This window comes from Canis lupus, chromosome 38, assembly GCF_011100685.1.
Source record: "Canis lupus familiaris isolate Mischka breed German Shepherd chromosome 38, alternate assembly UU_Cfam_GSD_1.0, whole genome shotgun sequence".
NCBI classification, from domain to species: Eukaryota; Metazoa; Chordata; class Mammalia; order Carnivora; family Canidae; genus Canis; species Canis lupus.
In genome coordinates this window covers 16,167,316-16,186,286 of record NC_049259.1, presented here as the reverse complement: position 1 = coordinate 16,186,286, position 18,971 = coordinate 16,167,316, and the positions used below count along the sequence as shown (strand labels likewise).

The following is an 18,971-nucleotide window of genomic DNA, read 5'->3' as shown; positions in this document are numbered from 1 at the left end:
AGCCAATCTCAAGATCCAAGAATGTAAAAACATTTTTTTAAGATTCCCAGAAGCTTCATGCCATAATGCCCTAAGTTAGGAAAAAAATGTGCTATTTCATATGTTTATAACAACATCTGATTTAATATTATACAGTTTTGCTTAGTCACAAACCAGAACAAATACTTTCAGATTTATTACATCCTTCTATTCAGAGACTTAAGTAATCATAGTTAATAATGCAGCCATTCCACAGCCCAAGGAAAAAGCTTTATAATTTGGGGTGGGGGGGACCAAAGATTCCTGAGAGGCAGGTTATTTTCAAGAAGGATTTAAGGTTTTAGAGCTCTCAATGAAGCTTGAAATTCATCTTTTCCAGTTCACGTGGAGTTTCCTCTGAAGCTTGGCTGGGAGGTAGAAAGAGAGAAAAACCAGTAGGCTCACAGCATCTCCCTGTGCCCTTAGAAAATGTAGCAATTACTCATCAGCATTCCTAATCCTCACCTTGTCTTTAAATATTTTTTTAAACCATACCATCGGCTCCCATACTCTTTACACTGTTACTGTTGTATTTGGGGCCTCCTCCTTATTTGTTGATTCATTGAAAGGCACTAATTGATTAACAAAAGAAGCAAATATTCTTACAAAACATACTTTCTCGTTTACTCCCTCATGCATCCATGTACACACAGGCAATACTGAAGCCCCAAGCATTGCCCCTTCCTGGTAAATTAATTCAGGATGAGTTAATGATGTAGCAGTTAACTCGGTTGCTTGGAGGCTCAGGCTGTAGGTTTGGTGCCTTCCGAGATCCTCTCTCTTTCAGGGCCACTGCATCCAGAAGGGGGTCCTAGGGTACCCTGAGGGCTAGAAGGGCCTCTGTGTGTTTGCATCAGTGTAAACCATCATCCAAGTCTGTGTCACCATTAAGGAGCACACCCACATTAAAGTGGGGTGAGGATTGTGAGAACTTGGTCTACAGAAAACAGATAAGAGTTTAGAACAGTTGGGTCTTTATAAAAATGTGAATCCCTAGTCCCACTGTGGACCCCAATCGGCCTCTCTGGGTGTCAGCTACAAGAATATCAACTTTAATCAAGGTTCCCACGTGAGTTACATACACACTAGAGCTTATGGACACTGATCCTAAAGGTCCCTTCATGAAGTCATAAAGCAGATGTCTCAAAACAAGATTCTGGGATTAAGCCAGTCAGTGTCCAGTTGCAGATACCACCCTTCTTTGCAAGTATTCTTGCTAACAGATTCTTTAGGAGCACATTATTCGAAGCCAGAAGCCTTGGGTTCTAATTCTAGCCCTTCACCTACAACACAGGCAAGTTAGTTCATCTCTTCCAAGCTCACTGACAGGACTTAGGCAATTAGATACGTGTGACTATGACACCAAAGCAGCTTACCAAAAGCTTTCACATCCATCCAACCCCCCTGGGTTGCCAGAAGATCAAAGAGCGAGCACGGGCAACAGTGTTCTGCAGACTTCATGACATGCTACAAATGTGAAGGCATAATGAGAATGTGGATGTGGTTTTAGATCAAAGACAAATCCTCTTGTTTTAGATCAAACTATCTATTTTATTACTGATAAAAGTTAGCTTGGAGGATGTGGTTTAGAAATATAGAAGCAATGGAATTTGTCAGGCTGAATCCCAGCATTTGAGTTTCTCCACGCAACCTCAGGCAGTACTCGATAGACCCACAGTCTTCTCCCAACCAGGGCTGGGTCCCAACCAAGCTCATCTCCCAGCTCAAAGAGGCCCAGGACCCTGTTCTTCGAAAATGAGCAGAGCCCAAGAAGAAAGGTGGAGGAGGAGGGGCAGAGCTCAACTACTGCTCCCAAATTTGCCACTCGGGTCCCTCCTGAGTAGGACAGTGTGAAGATGCAGAGAGGGGCCAAGACGAATTAACATCCTTTATTCTGGTACCTTAGGGTTATGTGCCATTTTAATACTGAAGCAGTTTATTGCTGGGAAGTTACCATCTCTGCCCCAAAATTCCTCTACTGTTTTTGTTCTTGGGACCCCATCGTGTTTACCCATTGTGCCTGTGGTCAACCGGAAGTGGGACAGTATCTTCAGCTCCCCCCAACACCAGCCACAGCTCCCCTCCAGATCCTCCTGGGCAGGCAGTATGGATTTTTGCCCTCTAAGTTCCTGAGCTAGGTCAGTACAGTACATTATGTTCTTCAAGGCTTCTCTGTCATCAAGACAAAACACGTAGACTCTTCTATTTTCCATCTCAATCTATTTCCAGCCTCATCAGCCAACATAACTATTAGAAATTAGGCAGTGATGGGGCGCCTGGGTGGCTCACTGGTGGAATGTCTGCCTCTGGCTCAGGTTGTGATTCCAGGGTCCTGGGATCAAGTTCCGCATCAGGATCCCCGCAGGGAGCCTGCTTCTCCTTCTGCCTGTGTCTCTGCCTCTCTGTGTGTGTCTCTCATGAATAAATGACATCTTAAAAAGAAAGAAATTAGGCAGTGATACCCAGTGGTATCATAAAGGCACCCCAACAATAAAACACCAGCAGCCAGATGATCTACATTAGAACTTAACTCCTCTCAAAATATCAAATTATCAGGGACTCCAAAGCTCAAAACGAAATCCCCTTACATGTTAACGTCCAGGGGCGCTGGGGTGGCTCAGTCAGTTGAGCACCCGACTTGATTTCGGCTCAGGTCATGATCTCAGCCAGGGTCATCAGATTGAGCCCTGCATCGGGCTTTGTGCTCAGTGGAGTCTGCTTGAGATTCTTTCTCTCCCTCTGCCCCTCTCCCCACTTGCAAGCTCTCTCTCTAAAACAAATAAATAAAATCTTTAAAAAACCCAAACAAGTTAAGGTCCAAAAAGTTAAAACAAAAAAAATGGAAGTCCAAAGTTAAAATATCTCACCTTCGCTCAAAGTTTAAAGTCAGTACATTTCGCTTTCTTATTCTCTTAGTCTCAGCAAGAGTTCTTGATGTTCTGGATGGGGGTGGGGTTCTCTCAGTGACTACAGGCAGGCTATTTCCAGAAAAGGGGCCTTGGAGATTGGATTAAATCAACTCCAAGTCTCTGATGTGCCCCACTTTTTTATCTTTTTTTATTGCTATTTTTTAATTGTGGCAAAATACACATCACTTCGAATTTACTCTCTTAGCCACTTTGAAGTGTATAGGTCAGTGATATTAAATACATTCACCCCGCTGTGCAATCATCACAACCATCCATCTCCAGAACTCTTTAAATCCTACAAAACTGGGCAGCCCCTGTGGTGCAGCGGTTTAGCGCCGCCTGCAGCCCAGGGCGTGATCCTGGAGACCCTGGATTGAGTCCCACGTCAGGCTCTCTGCATGGAGCCTGCTTCTCCCTCTGCCTGTGTCTCTGCCTCTCTCTCTCTCTGCATCTCTATGAATAAATAAATAAAATCTTTTAAAAAAATAAAAAAATAAATCCTACAAAACTGAAACTATGTCCCGGTAAAGAGTAACACTCCCATTCCTCCTCCCCGGGGTCCCAGAAGCCATCATTCTACTGTCTGCTTCTGAGTCTGTCTGACTATAGTCAGGGAGGTATCTCTTGTGATTGGAATCATACAGTATTTGTCCCTTTGTGGCTGACTTATTTCACTTAGCATCATGTCTTCAATGCAGCAGCATGGGCCAAAATCTCCTTCCTTTTTAAGGCTGAATAACATTCCATTCTGTACATCTATTACCTCTTGCTTATTCCATTCATCTGTCGTCAGACACTTGGGTTGCTTCCCCCTCTTGGCCATCGTCAAGAGTGCTGCTATGGACCTGGGTGTATGTGCCTCACTCTCTAAATGGATCAAAAGGTTTAAACCACACAGGAGATTATCAAAAGAACTATCTCTACACCCTCAAATTTAGAAAATAATTCAATCCCCAATCCCAGAGAGGATATCGAGGCAAAATCATGATTCCAAAGCCCAACATGTGGTGCTGCCAAAAGCCATAACAGATTCAGAATGGAAAAATTCTTCTTAGAAGACGCTTCTAAGGGAAGAAGCGCAAACGGTTTTATTTGAAGCATTCACCCGTCATTGCCAGGTGATCACAATCCAGAGTTTAATTACGGCACCGTGTTTACCATATTTAGGGGAGACCACCTCACCCTGCAGTCTGCTCTCTCACAGAGTAGCAGTTGAGGCATTGCTGCACATTGTCATGGTTCAAAATAAGAACACGGCTAAAAGGGATTCTAAACAAGGATTTATTTTCTGCCTGAGAAGCTTAAAATGTGGACACCACCAGCAACAGCCAATGCTTGTGAGCACGGTGTAATGGAGAGGAAGACAAAGGTTCGCCCAGTCCTCCAGCCCATGCCCAGAACACCATCTGCCAGCATATAGATTGCAAAATGTCAGCCACACATCTGTTGAAAAGGGGCTCCTCCTACAGGAAGCGAGCTGGTGGGGCAGGGGGCACTAATATAATTAAAACTTCAAGGCACCATGTAATACAGGAAAATGTGGTTGAGCAACACATTGCTAAGTCTTGAAATCTTTATTTTGTTTCTTTTCAGAAGCACTGCGAGCATCATGAAAAGAATACAGCTTTAAGAACTAAGCTTCACCCCACCAAGCATTAACGGAGGCCAGAAACTATGTGAACAATCTTGACATCCCCAAGACGTTTATATCTGTCCAAGGAAAAACCAGAGGGGGAAGCATGTTAATTTTCTCAGCCTTTTGATAGCACATATACAAGATCTCTTAGCCCCACAAAAAGCTCCAACTATTCTCTAGAACTTCAAATGCCTTAAAATATAGACTTGCATTTATCTTGGCCACATTAACGAGATCTGTTTGACCAATACATTTATATTTATGATGACTAAGGGCAGATTATGGTTGTTAAAATTTGTCCTTGGGACATGAAAACACTCCTCTGTCATTAATACATTTTGTAATATAAACTATGATGTCAGGTCAACGTAAAGGGTAAAAACGTTCCTAAAGTATGCACACATCATTTTTTAAAGCAATTGAGCCTAATGGAATAACAAAGGTCATCATAACAAACCATTACAGCCTTGGTCTTGGCAACTCTGGCCACAGAAGAATCTCCAAGAAACGATCATCATTCCTCCAATGTTATGGCATCCAGACGACAGGAATGGCTTGCAAATGAGTCATACAGGCTCAGATCCTCAGTAGCTATGTGAGCGCTGGACGATCAATTATTCATGTGTTTACAAAGAGCTTTCCCGGTTGATGTTAACCAGAGCTGCTTGCAGAGAAGAGCTCTCCAGCTGTCCTCGGCCATCCTGGGCCTCCAACTAACAAGCCACTTTAATTGCTGGGCAAGTCATCTGGAAGGTGCCCCTCCCCTAGGCCAAGTAAACCCCATCCCTTTGAAACTTCATCAGGTGTAAAAATATTAATCAGAAATAATTACGACAATACTTTGTTTACAATACTCCCAGCAAATCCCAAAGAGAGACAGAGAGAGAGAGAGAGAAGTGAGCCTTGACTTCTATCCCACAGGGTACTACCAGAACCGGAGTCTGGAATACTGGTCGGGTATTGGGAGAAGGCATAGAGCAGGAAATGAAGGGAAAGAGTCAGGGGCCGTGGGTTTCATGAGGGAGGTAGGAGGAAGAGCAGTCTAGAATGCTCTGTGAGGGTAAGGGAACATGACCAAGGACCACCAAGGGTGAATAGATTAGGTTGGTCAATAGCCAACATGAGTGAACTTGACCTACCCATCCAAATCAGCCTTGGAAGAAGCTAGATGAGAAGATACTTCTCAGCCCCTTTGGTTACTACAGCCTGTCCAGGAAGACTAATAATGTGATTAGGGCAACTCCTCTTTCTGAGCTAGGCCAAAGAGGACGGGACCAGATGGCCGGTCCCCTATCAGCTTTGTTTTGAGGGAGGACAGGATCACCGTCAGAACGGCTGCCTGGGCCCCTTCCTCTGCATAGAGTACAGTCAAAGCAGACAAAGGGATACCTCAGGTACACTTCTATTATCCCAATTCCAAGAGCATTTGTTGAATCCTTCGACCAGATTCTTCCTCTTGCTTGAAGTTGGGCAACTTCAGACACTATCATAACTCACTTGTCCATTTCTAAGAAAGTGGTAGAAGCAAACACTGTTCTTGCAAATGTAAGATTGTGGGATAAAGTGAGTATATTTGTATGGGCAGGGGCAATAGGACCCCTGGGGTTGTCCTGCTGAATGTAGTGGGGAGCAATTCTAGTTGACAAGTCACGAGGGAAAGGAAAAGCTAACAGATGGGAAGATAGTGCCCCTCCCTGGTGCGTAAAGCATCCTGGAGAACTGGTGTGGTGCTGTTGTGAGGCCAAGGCTAGAGTCTGTGTCCACCCCCTCAACCCTGATCCACCACCCTATCCACCCATGAATGCAGGTTTGGAAAATGAGTCACAGGAAAGGAATGCATCTCCCCAAGGCCCATGAAAGGAGAGCTGGTCTAAGACGCTCTCGCCACACCTCCTTTTTTAGCCTTTTAAGCCTCAGTCCAGGGACCAGGGATAAGACAAGAGGAAGCATCCCAAGAGAGGTCTCCTTCATGTGGTTGGGGGTTCTTTTAACTTCTTCAGCCTTCTCATGGGGGCACCACTCCTGCTCATCGTGACTCCTTGCCCCTGGCTGGTGCTCCCTCTAGAGATCTGGGGGTCAGAACACGTTTCTCAGGAGGCCATCAGATATGAGTTTGGGGAAGGGCAGTGTTAAACAGAACTCTTCATTGCAGGTCCCAAGCCTCCAGTGAGTTGCTAGGCCTTTGAAGAAATCCTAAAGAGAGGCCTGAAGGACTTCCCAGAGTTATTGGCCCATGGATCCTTTTTAGGCAAAGTTCCAGAATCTCAGGGACCAACAAAACCTAGGGAAGTGTAGTGTTAGGGTAGAGCACCAACCCACTGGTTAGACCTACAATCGAAGCCTGGTGTGAGAGGCACTCCAGCCATTTGAGTGACTCTTGACCACCTGCTCTCCACCATCAAGGACCACTCCAATTTGTGACACTATCGGAATTCTGGGGACACATGCCAGGAGCTCCGGCCTGCCATCGCTGTCGGTGACAGCCTCACAGATAGTCTCCCAAAGTCACAAGCTGGCCTGGCCTCCACACACTCTTACCAAATTGGCAGCCCCCAACAAGCACACCTCCTCACCTTGCCCCCACAGCTCTAAGGGCAGAAAGACAGGAGGATCTCTCATTGCCACACAACTGCCGGATTTCCGTCGGGCCTAATCTGATTCTTTTCTGCCCTTGTGTGTAGAAGTCGTTGCTCTGTCTCCTGGTTGTGAAGCTCCAACTTTCTCTGTGGAAAAGCCATGAAAGTGAGCCTTGGAGCAGTCTGCCCGGCGGAGCTTTTCTCACAGTTTTCTTTTCAGGATCTCCAGCTCCTGGTTGGTAACTCTCTGCTGTGATTACAGCACAAAGTTGCCACCCAGAATGAAACACAACACCCATCAGGAGTGGATATTTTGGCTTGACCTCGAATGTCCATCACCCACAAGCTGTAAGACCTTTCTGAGAGTCTGAGACCGTCTATATTCCCGATCTTATATTTCAAGTGGAATTGTGTGCAAATGTTCAATATCCAAAATAAACGAACGAGACATCAGCCCGGCCTTTGGCATGAACCAACTCATTAAATATAAAATAAACACAAGTAAATGGCTTTTAAATCTCGCTGACGGAAAGCTTGGCAACTGCTCTGAGATTCTAGAGGTCATTGGAACTTCTCTGTCCAGACAGGAATCTTCCTCACATTCTGAGGGGCAGAAGGGGACTCTCGACAAATGATGGTGTCCGAACCCCCTCTGCATGACAATGACAGGGTCTGCAGGAAGTATGGCCTTTGACACCGAATGGGTCACCGGGGAAGTCAATGTTACTATTCACAAAGGGTTAGAAATTTGGGTCCAAGGCATTCAGCTGGCCACTGATTACAAATCTCTGGGAACAGCCACCAAACCAGCCTTGGGTTTCTCACCGGTGCCTAACCACTGGCCACCCTCAGAGTCAATGTTCACACAGTTTCTTAAATCCTGTGTGCATCCTGTCATGGGTTCCCAAGGTCCCATTAGAAACGTGACTCGCTGAACTCTTATTTTTGCTTCAAGTCATCTGTAGTTTCAGCATAAAGTGGATTTATCAGGGAAGGTGATGGGCCAGATCACCCGATTAATCGTTTTCATTCTCCGCTTCACACCATGTGTGCGGAAAACATACTGCGATCATCCGCCAACCAGAAAACATATACGTGTGCACCTGTTAACTTCTAACGTTACCTCAGAGCTCGGCTAGATTCCAATGATTACTATCCTCTTTTATAAACCCGATGTGGAAAATGCACGGCTTTTGGTAAAAAGCATGTTCACTTGACAGCCCGTCAAAGATGGGTGTTCGCCTGGGGAAGCCGTGTGTGAGCAGGTCCATTTGTAAGAGCCCGGGCCCTGGTCAGGCAGCAGAATTATTGCCCGTTCACATCAGTCAGCCTCAGAGTCTGATTTCTGTGCCAAGAAGTTAGTAAGATCTGAAACTAGTCAAAGTAGCTTCCATTTACTTACAGTTTGGGAACATTTTTTCATGATTTGGTCAGCTTCCTAAGAACAAAATGCCAAATGGCTCATCAGATCTTAGAGTTAAATCATTGGATCAGTAGAAAGATTAGATACTGGTTTTTAATGAACTAGAACACGCTTTCCTTTTCTCCTCTGAAAGGTTTTTGGTGGTTTATTTCAGATCACAAAATCACATTGCTTCTCATCCATGGACTCTAGAACTTTCTCACCCCAAATGTGAAGAGGTGTACCCAGTCATGAGTTGACGGGCCCAGCAAGGATCCTGGAGGGCTTTGTGACAGCACAGCCACCCTCCTGAGAGCTTTTAGGAAATCAGATACCTATAACTGAGAAGCAAAGAGCACCTGGAGGGGGTACCCCTCACTTCTATAAAAAAAAAAATTTCAGGAATGGAAAATTAAAACCCATCGACAGTATTTTTTTCAATCTTTTCCACAGCATGGGCTGAGCTATCAGTCAACACCACTAGGTGGCATGCTCTCCAGTTGGCTTCTTTTTGCTCCTCTGCCGAGGGGGCACCATCATTTCCCTGGGGGATATTAAAGGGCACCTCAGACAACATGGAACTAGCAGTCTTCCCCTCGCTAGGGCTACTGCCCACTGTCTTATGTTGGAAAACTTTTGGAAAACCAAGATGTATCTGATATTTTGTCTCAAGGGGAGGAAGTTTGTGTCTTGCTTTTCACACGTTCCATATCAGAGTCTGACAGCAACGCTGCTCTCATGAGTTGACTTTCTACCCTAACCTGTCTGCCATTCTCCAGCCCAGAAACACCGTGTGCTACGAAGAATCCATCAAATCCTCAGGGACATTGTCTGAGATGCAAGAGGGTCAGATCCCAGAGATCTATGGAAAAGTAACATCTCAAGCATTTCCTGAAGGTCGGGCTTCTCAAAAGCTAGTCTAGGGCCCGAGGAGAAGAGTGATGTGACACTCCAAGCCTTATTTGGGGAGCTAGTTCATTCCCATCGCATTCTTCCAGAACATTCTTCTCTCTTGCCCACTTTTCCCCTTGCTCTTCTCTTCTCTTTCCCTACAGAGTGGTATTGAGATGAGGGAGGTTAGCCCTCTGGATGGCTAAATGGAAAAGAAGGAAAATGAATCCCACAGTCGTAGTTACACAAGGGATTTGTAGAATTTTGTCTTGTCACTTAAATGACTTACTGAAGTCCTCTTAAGTTATCAAGACTGTATTTCTTCACCTTGTGCAAAGACACTGGGGAACACTGAGGCACAAGGACGTCCGAAAGACCAAAAACCTGAAGTCACAGACCTAAGGAAAGTGCTGAGGTGTCAGTTCCAGAACTGTGCTTCCAGTGTTGGTGTTTTTGAGGACATTTTTTTAAAGGTATCTGATCTTCCAGGACATGATTCCCATCATTGGCCCAGTAGGTACACAGGGTCTGCCACTTTGATTGCCCCTGGATTTTCCAGAACAAAATATTGCCCAAAGAGTGGTGACTTTCCATATAGCTTCTGCTCAGAAGGGTCACACAGACGATAACTGCAAGAGGAGGAAGATCACGATGAGTCACAAACAGAAGCAAGAGCTCCAACAGCATATGATTCCTTCTCAGCTCAAGTAAATGTCCAACCCCCCGACCCAACAGGGCCACCCGCCAGGTGGTCCCACTCCGGACAGCGTCATTTCCACCAGAGTCTAACAGAACAACGCCCCCTGCAGTTGTGCGGTGAGCAGTGAGCCCAGGGCACAAACTACCGAAGTGCACCTGATGGCCACACCCCCACATCTTTCCCCCATGGAACATTCCCTTTTTCAGCATGAAGTGATGAGGGACTTGAGATGTTTAGACATACTTTACCACCTTCCTTTTCCCTGGCATCTCTCCTCCTGGCTTTTCCATGTTGCTCACCAGAGCCACCATCCTACCAGTCCCTCAGGCTTGGAACCCTGGAAGCATCTAGTACACCCCTCAGTCTCCACCGCTTGTCCATAGTTGCCAAGTCCTCAGGTCCTTCCTGCACCGTATCACTGAATTCGCTCGCTGTTTCTCCCACGGCCACAACCTTGCTTCCAGCACACTCCGACCATTGTCACAACTTCTTGTCATCTTAACCGGCCTCCTTTCCCCATTCTCCACTCCCCGACTTCTAATTCATTGTTGGTACTACGCCACATTACTTCCTCAGGTTTGCTCTGGTCTTCTCAGGCCTGGGCTCGGGAACTGTCAATGGTTCCCCAGTGCCCAAAAAAGAACATTCCAGCTCTTCAGCGGGGTGTGCAAGCCTCTCTACCTGGCCCAGCAGCTTTTTCCAACCTGTCACCCTCTGCCCCTCCCCTGCACCTGCAGAGCTCTCCCCTAGATTCCTCAGTGTCCTCTTGTCTTGCTTCGCATATTACAGGCTCCGAGAGGCCTGTGGGATGCCTCCTTTCCACTCCCCCACGTGTTAAAATCCTACCTTCCCTTCAAGGCCTGACTCACATCCCACGACCCATAGGAGGGAAGCCTGAGACCTCCCTGCCTGCCCCCGGAACACTCACATGCCTTGGCCTGCAGTCAGGGCACTTGTCTGTCTGTCTGCAAGACAGAAGGTCCCTGGAGAGCAGCAGTTGTAACAAACTTATCCTGCTCACACCCAGCGCTGGGCCCCACGGTCACCAGTGACCCAGAATCACTTGTGGAATGGATAGCTGTGCGGGTGAGTAAAAGCCCCATGAGAACCAGCATGAGGGGGCCTGGGTGGCTCAGTGGTGGAGCATCTGCCTCCAGGGTCCTGGAATCGGGTCCCGCATCAGGCTCCCCACAGGGAGCCTGCTTCTCCCTCTGCCTGTGTCCTGCCTCTCTCTCTCTCTATGTCTATCATAAATAAATAAATAAATAAATAAATAAATAAATCAATCAATCAATCAATCAATCTTTAAAAAAATAAAAAAGGGGGAAAAAGTCTTTGTGGCGACCTGGGCCTTATTTTGTTCTTCAAATCAGAAATGGGGGATAAGCAACCAGAACAGGAGAGGATCAAATCCAGAGGTTCCTTCCCGGACTCTGGGCTCCCCGCCAGACTGCAGGTGCCCTGCGCGGCCTGCTCACAGCGGCGGGCCTGCAGCCTGGTACGCTGCCTGGCATGTTGTGGCCCCTCCAGAAAGGTCGACTGAACGAACAAAGGGGCAATCGAGTGGATGAAAGGCGTGAGCTGCTGCTCCGGACTGCCCTGCCTCACCCCCAGGACTCCCTGGCTCAGCACTCGGGTACCCACAATGACCTTGGACCCTGGGAACCCAGGCGCCTGCCCTCACCTGCCTCTCCGGTCAGTGTGCAATACCAGTGACATTTTAGGATCTGGGTCCATCAGAGAGCAGCCTCTTCAGGATGGGGCCAGATGGGCTACTTTTATGGCTTGGGAATTCTCCTTTCTGCCAAGTTCTACAGCCTGGGTCCTCGGTTCTGATTATCTCGGGTGGAGGAGGGCGGGTACTGAAAGTGGGACTTTGGTGCCTCTTCTCACACGGGAATCTCCTAATCCTTACAACAGGCGCAGGTGACAACGTGAGTTACCTCCCCTTGCAGGTGAGTCTCGGAGGAGTAACCAGAGTGCCCCAGAGCACAGATCTACGGGGTCAGGCCGGGTCCGGCCACCCTACCTGCAGTCACCATGCTTCCTACCCAGGATGCGATGGGTCCCTGGTCACCTATATGCCTTCTGGGTCCATGCACAAACTTGAGAAAAATTGGGCAGGTCAATATTATTCATTCTTGAGGCACCTGGGTGGGCTGAGTCAGTTGAGTGTCTGCCTTTGGCTGGGATCATGATCCTAGGGTGCTGAGATCCAGTCCTGCACTAGGCTCCCTGCTCCGTGGAGAGCCTGCTTCTCCCTCTCCCTTTGCCTGCCACTCCCCCTGCTTGTGCGCTCTCTCTCTCTGTTAATTAAATTTTTAAAATCGTAAAAAATTTTATATTATTAATTCTTGTACACAGGGTTTGGCTACTCAGAGGTTTCACCTGCCTGTTCCCATCAGCCACTCACATAGACACTCACTCCCCTACCAGGTAACTTGGAGGGGAGGGCCCCTCCCAGCCCAGCCCAGCCCAGGAAACAGCACAAAGTGAGGCAAGAAAAGTTGGTTTGTAGGAGCGCAGGCTGGGTCACCTGGTCTGCAGGTGGCAGTCCATTTCTCCGCCTAGGAATGGAAAGGGGCAGCTTTCCATTCCCCACCTCCCTCCCCAGGCTTCCCCCACCTGCAGCTCCCCCTAACACCTGGGCAGGACCGTGGGGAGCCCCGTAAGGGAGGTCGGCGGCGGCCCCTTGTGGGGCTGAGCGGTACTGCGAGCGGCCTGGGACCACAGGCACACCTAGCTTTGTTCAACCCCCTGCACACACGCTGTTTATCTTACCTGGATCCTCTATGATTTTCTTTCTTTTTTCTTTTTTTTTTTTTAAGATTTTATTTATTCATTTGACACAGAAATTTGAGTGCGAGTGAGGGACAAGGGCAGAAGGAGAAGGTCAAGCAGACTCCCCAATGAACAGGGAACCCGAAGTGGGGCTGGATCTCAGGACCCCAGGATCATGACCTGAGCCCAAGGCAGGCGCTTAACCCACTGAGCTCAACCACTGAGGCACCCAGGTGCTCCTGATTTTTTTCAAATATATATTTTTTGGTTGGGATTAATAAATTACAAACTCATTTAAAAGCTCCTTTCTTGGGGATCCCTGGGTGGCTCAGCGGTTTGGTGCCTGCCTTTGGCCCAGGGTGCGATCCTGGAGTCCCAGGATCGAGTCCCACGTTGGGCTCCCTGTGTGGAGCCTGCTTCTCCCTCTGCCTCTGCCTCTCTCTCTCTCTCTCTCTCTCTCTCTCTCTCTGTCTATCATAAATAAATAAAAATAAATCTTAAAAAAAAAATAAAGCTAGTTTCTTGGGGGCAACTGAGTGGCTCAGGGGTTGAGCATCTGCCTTTGGCTCAGGTTGGGATCCCAGGGTCCTGAGATCAAGTCTTGTCAAGTTCCCCACAGGGAGCCTGCTTCTCCCTCTGCCTGTGTCTCTGCCTCTGTGTGTGTGTGTGTGTCTCATGAATAAATAAATCAAATCTTTTAAAAAAATAGAAATAAAAAAACAAAAGCTCCTTTCTTGAGGTACCTGGAAGCCTCAGTCGGTTAAGCATCTGCCTTTTGCTCAAGTCATGATCTCAGAGTCCCGGGCTCGAGCCCTGTGTTGGGCTCTCTGCTCAATGGGGAGTCTGCTTCTCCCTCTCCCTCTGCGCTCTCCCTATTCGTGTTCTTTCTCTCATGCAATGTCAAATAAACAAATAAATCTTTAAAAAAAAAAAAACAAAATCCTTTCTTAATGCATTTTGTTTTCCAATGAATAGGAAACATATGACTACTCCAATGAGCAGAGGTCCAAGCCACTTCGTTTAACATAAACAAAGGTCTCCAAACTGAAAGGGTGGTGTGTGAGTGCAAACACCACTACCTGTAAAGTCCTGTGCACCATGAGGGCTCCTCATTATTTTCTCTGCCTGGTCTGCTTGGTTACTAGCCAATGCCCAGGGCATGATTACAAACAGGGTGTCTGGTTCACCGCTGGGTCCCTACCCTAGGGAACAGGTCACTTCTGAGGCCTCACAACCTACTATCCCTATGGCCAGGTTAAGAATGATGCAGCACTTGAAGGTAGCTCAGAGGAGGGGAGCCCTAGAGGCTGAGCAGATCTGAGCTGGGTTTTATTTAATGCAGCTTCAGAGGGCAGAGAGAAGCGTATCCAGGCTTCTCCTTCTCCCAGAAGGCGTCAAGTTCATAGACTATCAACAACCAGCACCCACATGGCCATTGTGTACAATATTTTACCATCTATTTTCTTTTTTTTTTAAGATTTCATTTATTTATTCATGAGAGACACAGGCAGAGGGGGAAGCAGGCTCCCTGCGCGGAACCCGATGTGGGACTCCATCCCACAGGGGTCAGGACCGAAGCCAAAGGCAGATGCTCAACCACTGAGCCATCCAAGCAGCCCTCATCTATTTTCTAAAATCATATTTCCTGCCTTATTCTGATCAACCAAGAGAGGTATTATTAGTCTAATTTTTATTAGTCTAGTTTTTACCAATAAAGAAGCTGAAGCATCAAGAAGCTAAGTGACTTGCCAAGGTCACCCAATCAGCTGGTGACAGAGCCAGATGGAGCTGGGGGTGGGGGCTGTCTGTCTCTTCCCACGGTATTACCGCTATATCTTTCTGTCTTTAGCTCAACACAGCCTCACACAAGTGGCAAACGTCCTTACTGTCCAAGTATTCACATGTCCAACAAAACTTTTGCATCTACTAAGCAAACATGCTTTCCCCTTTCTATTAGGAGCCAGACGTCACGGAAGCAGCAAAGAAAGACTCCCACCACTTCTTAAGCCAGAGGGATCAATATGGAAGTCACTCTCCCTTAAGGATGAAAAGAGTAGGGACACCTGGGTGGCTCGTTGGTTGAGCGTCTGCCTTTGGCTCAGGTCGTGATCCTGGGGTCCTGGGATCGAGTCCTGCATCGGGCTCCCAGCAGGGAACATGCTTCTCCCTCTGCTTGTGTCTCTGCCTCTCTCATGAATAAATAAATAAAATCTTCAAAAAAAGAAAGAAAAAGAAAGAGAAAGAAAGAAGAAAGAAAGAAAGAAAGAGAAAGAAAGAAAGAAAGAAAGAAAGAAAGAAAGAAAGAAAGAGAAAGAAAGAAAGAGAAAGAAAGAAAGAAAGAAAGAAAGAAAGAAAGAAAGAAAGAAAGAAAGAAAGAAAGAAAGAAAGAAGAAAAAGAAAAGAGTAGAGGGTGCCTGGGTGGCTCAGTCGGTTGAGGGTCCAACTCTTGGTTTTGGCTCAGGTCACAATCTCAGGATCCCGGGATTGAGCCCCGTGTCGGGCTCCACACTCAGCGCAGAGTCTGCTTGGGACTCTCTCTCCCCGCCCCTCTGTCGTCCCTCCTCCCTTTTCTAAAATAAAATAAATAAATGAAATCAGAAAGAAAGAAAGAGAACAGAGAACAGAAAACAGTAATCCCATCTTCATATTCCCCACTAGCCAGCAGGCCTCCCAAATGCCGCCCACTGGGAGGATTTTGTAGACCAAGTGTCCCCTGAGCCTCCGTCTGGCAGATGCTCAGCGGAGCCAGACGCATTTCTTTTCCCCTCGTTGCTTTGCCATCCTGCCCTCTGCGAGGGGGGCGCAGGCTTCACTAGGTCAGGCTGGCAGAGGTCTCCCTGCCGAGAAGCTGCATTCACAGCCCCTGAGGACACAGGAAAACGCAGACTGGCTCCGAGCAACCTGCCCGAGAGCGGGGAAGGTCTTCTGGCCACCACTGTTTGCTTCACTTCCCATGACTTATGTCAGGGGGCTGGGCCTCTCTCGGCCACCTGTCCCCGAGAGCACAGAGATTACTGCATCTTGGCCATCTCCATCCCCAGAGCAGACAGGACAGGACACCTGGGCCGGCTGCTGCGTCTCCTGGGGTGTCAGGAGCCGGCGGGGGTGACCACTGGCCAGGATAGGGCCCGCAGAAGATCAGGGGAACTGCGCTGCGCCCCCCACCTGCTGGCCCTCACTCTGCACTGGGGTCACTCGTCCCCGTCCCACAAACACGGCTTCCCAGGGAGGCGAGCCCTAAAGAGTCAGAGGATGGATGGAAACACGAAGGCTTTCAGGAAGCTATTCCTGGCGGCAGAGGCACTTCCTGAATCCAGAGGGAAGGGGCCGCAGGCACCGAGTAGCATCACCCTTCCGTGCTGGTCGGTCCCCAAAACCACCCAGCTGGTCTGCACACAGAATCACCCAGATCTGTCCTACCCGCCTCCTTTCAGAGGGACGAACACCCCCGTCTGCTGAGGAGCTCAAGAGTGGGCAGCAGAGCCAGGGTTCCTGACTCCCCCCGGCCTCCTCCCGCCTCTGTGGCCCCAGGAAGGAGCAAGACCGGATTCCGCTTTGTCCTGACGCTGAAAGAGTGAGAGCATTTGGAGCAACAGCCAGCGGGGCCTCGCTGCTTCTCAAAGCCCCACTCCCCTGACTGCTGTTCCAACACACGCCGCGTATGAGGCCTCCCAGACACGCAGACGAGCCGAGCTTTGTAGCAAACGTCCACTTACAACTGCCTGGACCCTACACCTAGCACTTGACTGTATTTCCTTTATCCTACCTTTATCTAGCCATCAATTCTCATTTTCTAGTGTTTTTTGTTTTTGTTTTTAAAGATTTTTTATTTATTCATCACACACACACACACACAGAGGCAGAGACACAGGCAGAGGGAGAAGCAGGCTCCATGCAGGGACCCTGACATGGGACTTGATCCCCGGTCTCCAGGATCACGCCCTGGGCCGAAGGCAGCGCTAAACCGCTGAGCCGCCCCGGGCTGCCCTCAAGTGTTTTCAAATAAGTGACAGACATCAGGGGACTTCACCTCTGAACAGCTCAGCTGGCGTGTCAGGCAGGCCCTAGGCTTAAAATCTGCTTTACTCGGGACGCCACTCGGGTGGCCCAGCGGTTGGTAGCATCATAATATATATAATTCGCCAAAATACCTAAGCAATGCATTTCTTAAATTGGTCCGTTTGAATCGTGAATTCTAAACAAGAAATAAAATTATTTGTGCAGCCAGGCATTCTCACAAGCACGGTAACCCAAGCTACCCCGTCACTAGGATCCCCTGCAGCTCCCAGACTGTGTGTCCCTGGTGTTTTCACTGCAGAGATCAAGCGGCCCAGACTCACCTCTTCAGGGTCTCCAGCGGCTCCTTCCCGCTCATGACGCCGGTGTCTGGGTCCACCGTGGTTAAAATGCACCTAGACGCACACACACAGAGCATCATACGAGGGACAACGCCGACCGACCCTGCCCCCCACCCCGCCAGGTGGAAGCTCCTTACCGAGAACAAGCCATTACTCTTTTCAGTATCACGTCCCCAATAAGAATCTCATCCCATGAATCCTGGGGGACAAAGCACAAAATTCACATGAGCACTTCCAAGCCCTGGGGCTGACACACACCTGGGTAGGGACTCCACGGGAGGTGCGTCCCCAACAAAGCCACTTAGGCCAAAGATGGCAGTTGAGGACATGGACCCTCAGAAGCCACATACCTTCTGGTCCCCTCTCTGCCTGTGACATGTCAGCTCATCCTCCCAAAGGGCAGTGCTCCCTCTGCTCTCACTGGCCAAACTTCCCCTGAGGGATGCCAGTGGAGTGGGGTGGGGGGTAGGAATGGAAGGGTCAGGCTGATAGCGGGTGTGGATGACAGAGAGAGAGGGTTTGGAGGGGGATCAGTCTACACTGTGCATGCCTCAGGGGGTTTTATATCCCAACGCCCTTCTCTCTGCATCCCCACTGGCCTGGGAACAAAGTGCTCCAGCCCAGGGGGCTCCTCGGGCATTTGCCCACAGCCTGGGTCACTGGTGCCTACTTTTCGGGACAAATCAAATCGATGGACTTGCCATCAGGGGAGATAGGAAAAGCTAATGATCATGATGTTTTCTGAAGTTTCAGACATTCTGAGAGAAAGCCCTGTTGTAGGTTTACCTGCACAAGCAAGAATGGATCTGGAGGTTTAGGGGAACAAAGCCTCAGGTTGCTCTGGTCAGGGCATGTTTTACGGAAAAGATAGGATTTGAATGGAACCTTCCAGAACAGAGACTTTGGAAGGCACAAAAGAAGGGTGAGAAGACTCGGAATAATTAGAAGGAAGACACTCAGGAGACAAAGGACATCTGATCATAGTCTTGAACTTCTTACCCCGGGAGAGAAGTGCCAGCTGCCCGAGGGCTTAAGACAAAAATTCTTGAATTAAAACCAACCCACCCACTCCTTTGTTGGTCACAAGCCAGAGACCTGCAGACTCAGAATTTTAACTCTGAGAAGATGTATCATTCTTGCTATAAGTTGCAGTGTTTAATCATAAAATGGGTCTCGGGACGCCTGGGTGGTTCAGTGGTTGAGCATCTGCCTTTCAGGTCATGATCCCGGGGTCCTGGGATCGAGTCCCACATCGGGCTCCCCGCAGGGAGCCTGCTTCTCCCTCTGCCTGTGTCTCTGCCTCTCTCTGTGTCTCTCATGAATAAGTAAAGAAAAATTTTAAGAATAAATTTCAAAATGAAATAAAATAATAAATAGTAAAAATAGAATAGAATTTAAAAATAAAATATAAAATAAAATAAAATAAATAAAATAAAATAAAATAAAATAAAATAAAATAAAATAAAATAAAATAAAATAAATAGGTCTCTTAACTGCAGGTGTCACAATGGTCCATAAAGCTGGTCACCTGGATTAGGGCAGCCCCAGCCCATTTTGCCCACCAGGGGGCACTACGGTCATGAAAAACAAAAGAAGAGAAATGTGGGTTTTGGTTAAGAAATTAACTTATTATTAATTAAAGAAGTATTTCCAGAGCCCCTTTTATGGACACTAGCAACTGCTGAAGATTGAGTCAAGAT

At 48.0% G+C, this 18,971-nt stretch overlaps 1 protein-coding gene across 2 annotated transcripts in view; it reads right to left on the bottom strand.

The window, feature by feature from the left end:
• Positions 1 to 4,470: 4,470 nt before the first annotated feature.
• MTARC1 (mitochondrial amidoxime reducing component 1) overlaps positions 4,471 to 18,971 on the bottom strand; it is a 30,541-nt gene continuing 16,040 nt past the window's right edge. The window contains exons 5-8 of one of the 2 annotated variants that reach the window (XM_038586186.1): positions 17,409 to 17,470; positions 17,254 to 17,325; positions 16,334 to 16,479; positions 9,926 to 10,061 (exon numbers count right to left, since the gene is read on the bottom strand). In XM_038586186.1, the coding sequence (XP_038442114.1) occupies positions 16,344 to 16,479; positions 17,254 to 17,325; positions 17,409 to 17,470 (270 nt within the window). In that variant the 3' untranslated portion in view covers positions 9,926 to 10,061; positions 16,334 to 16,343. Of the gene's footprint in view, positions 10,062 to 16,333; positions 16,480 to 17,253; positions 17,326 to 17,408; positions 17,471 to 18,971 lie in introns of both variants that reach the window. The other variant, XM_038586187.1, reaches the window with a different exon arrangement.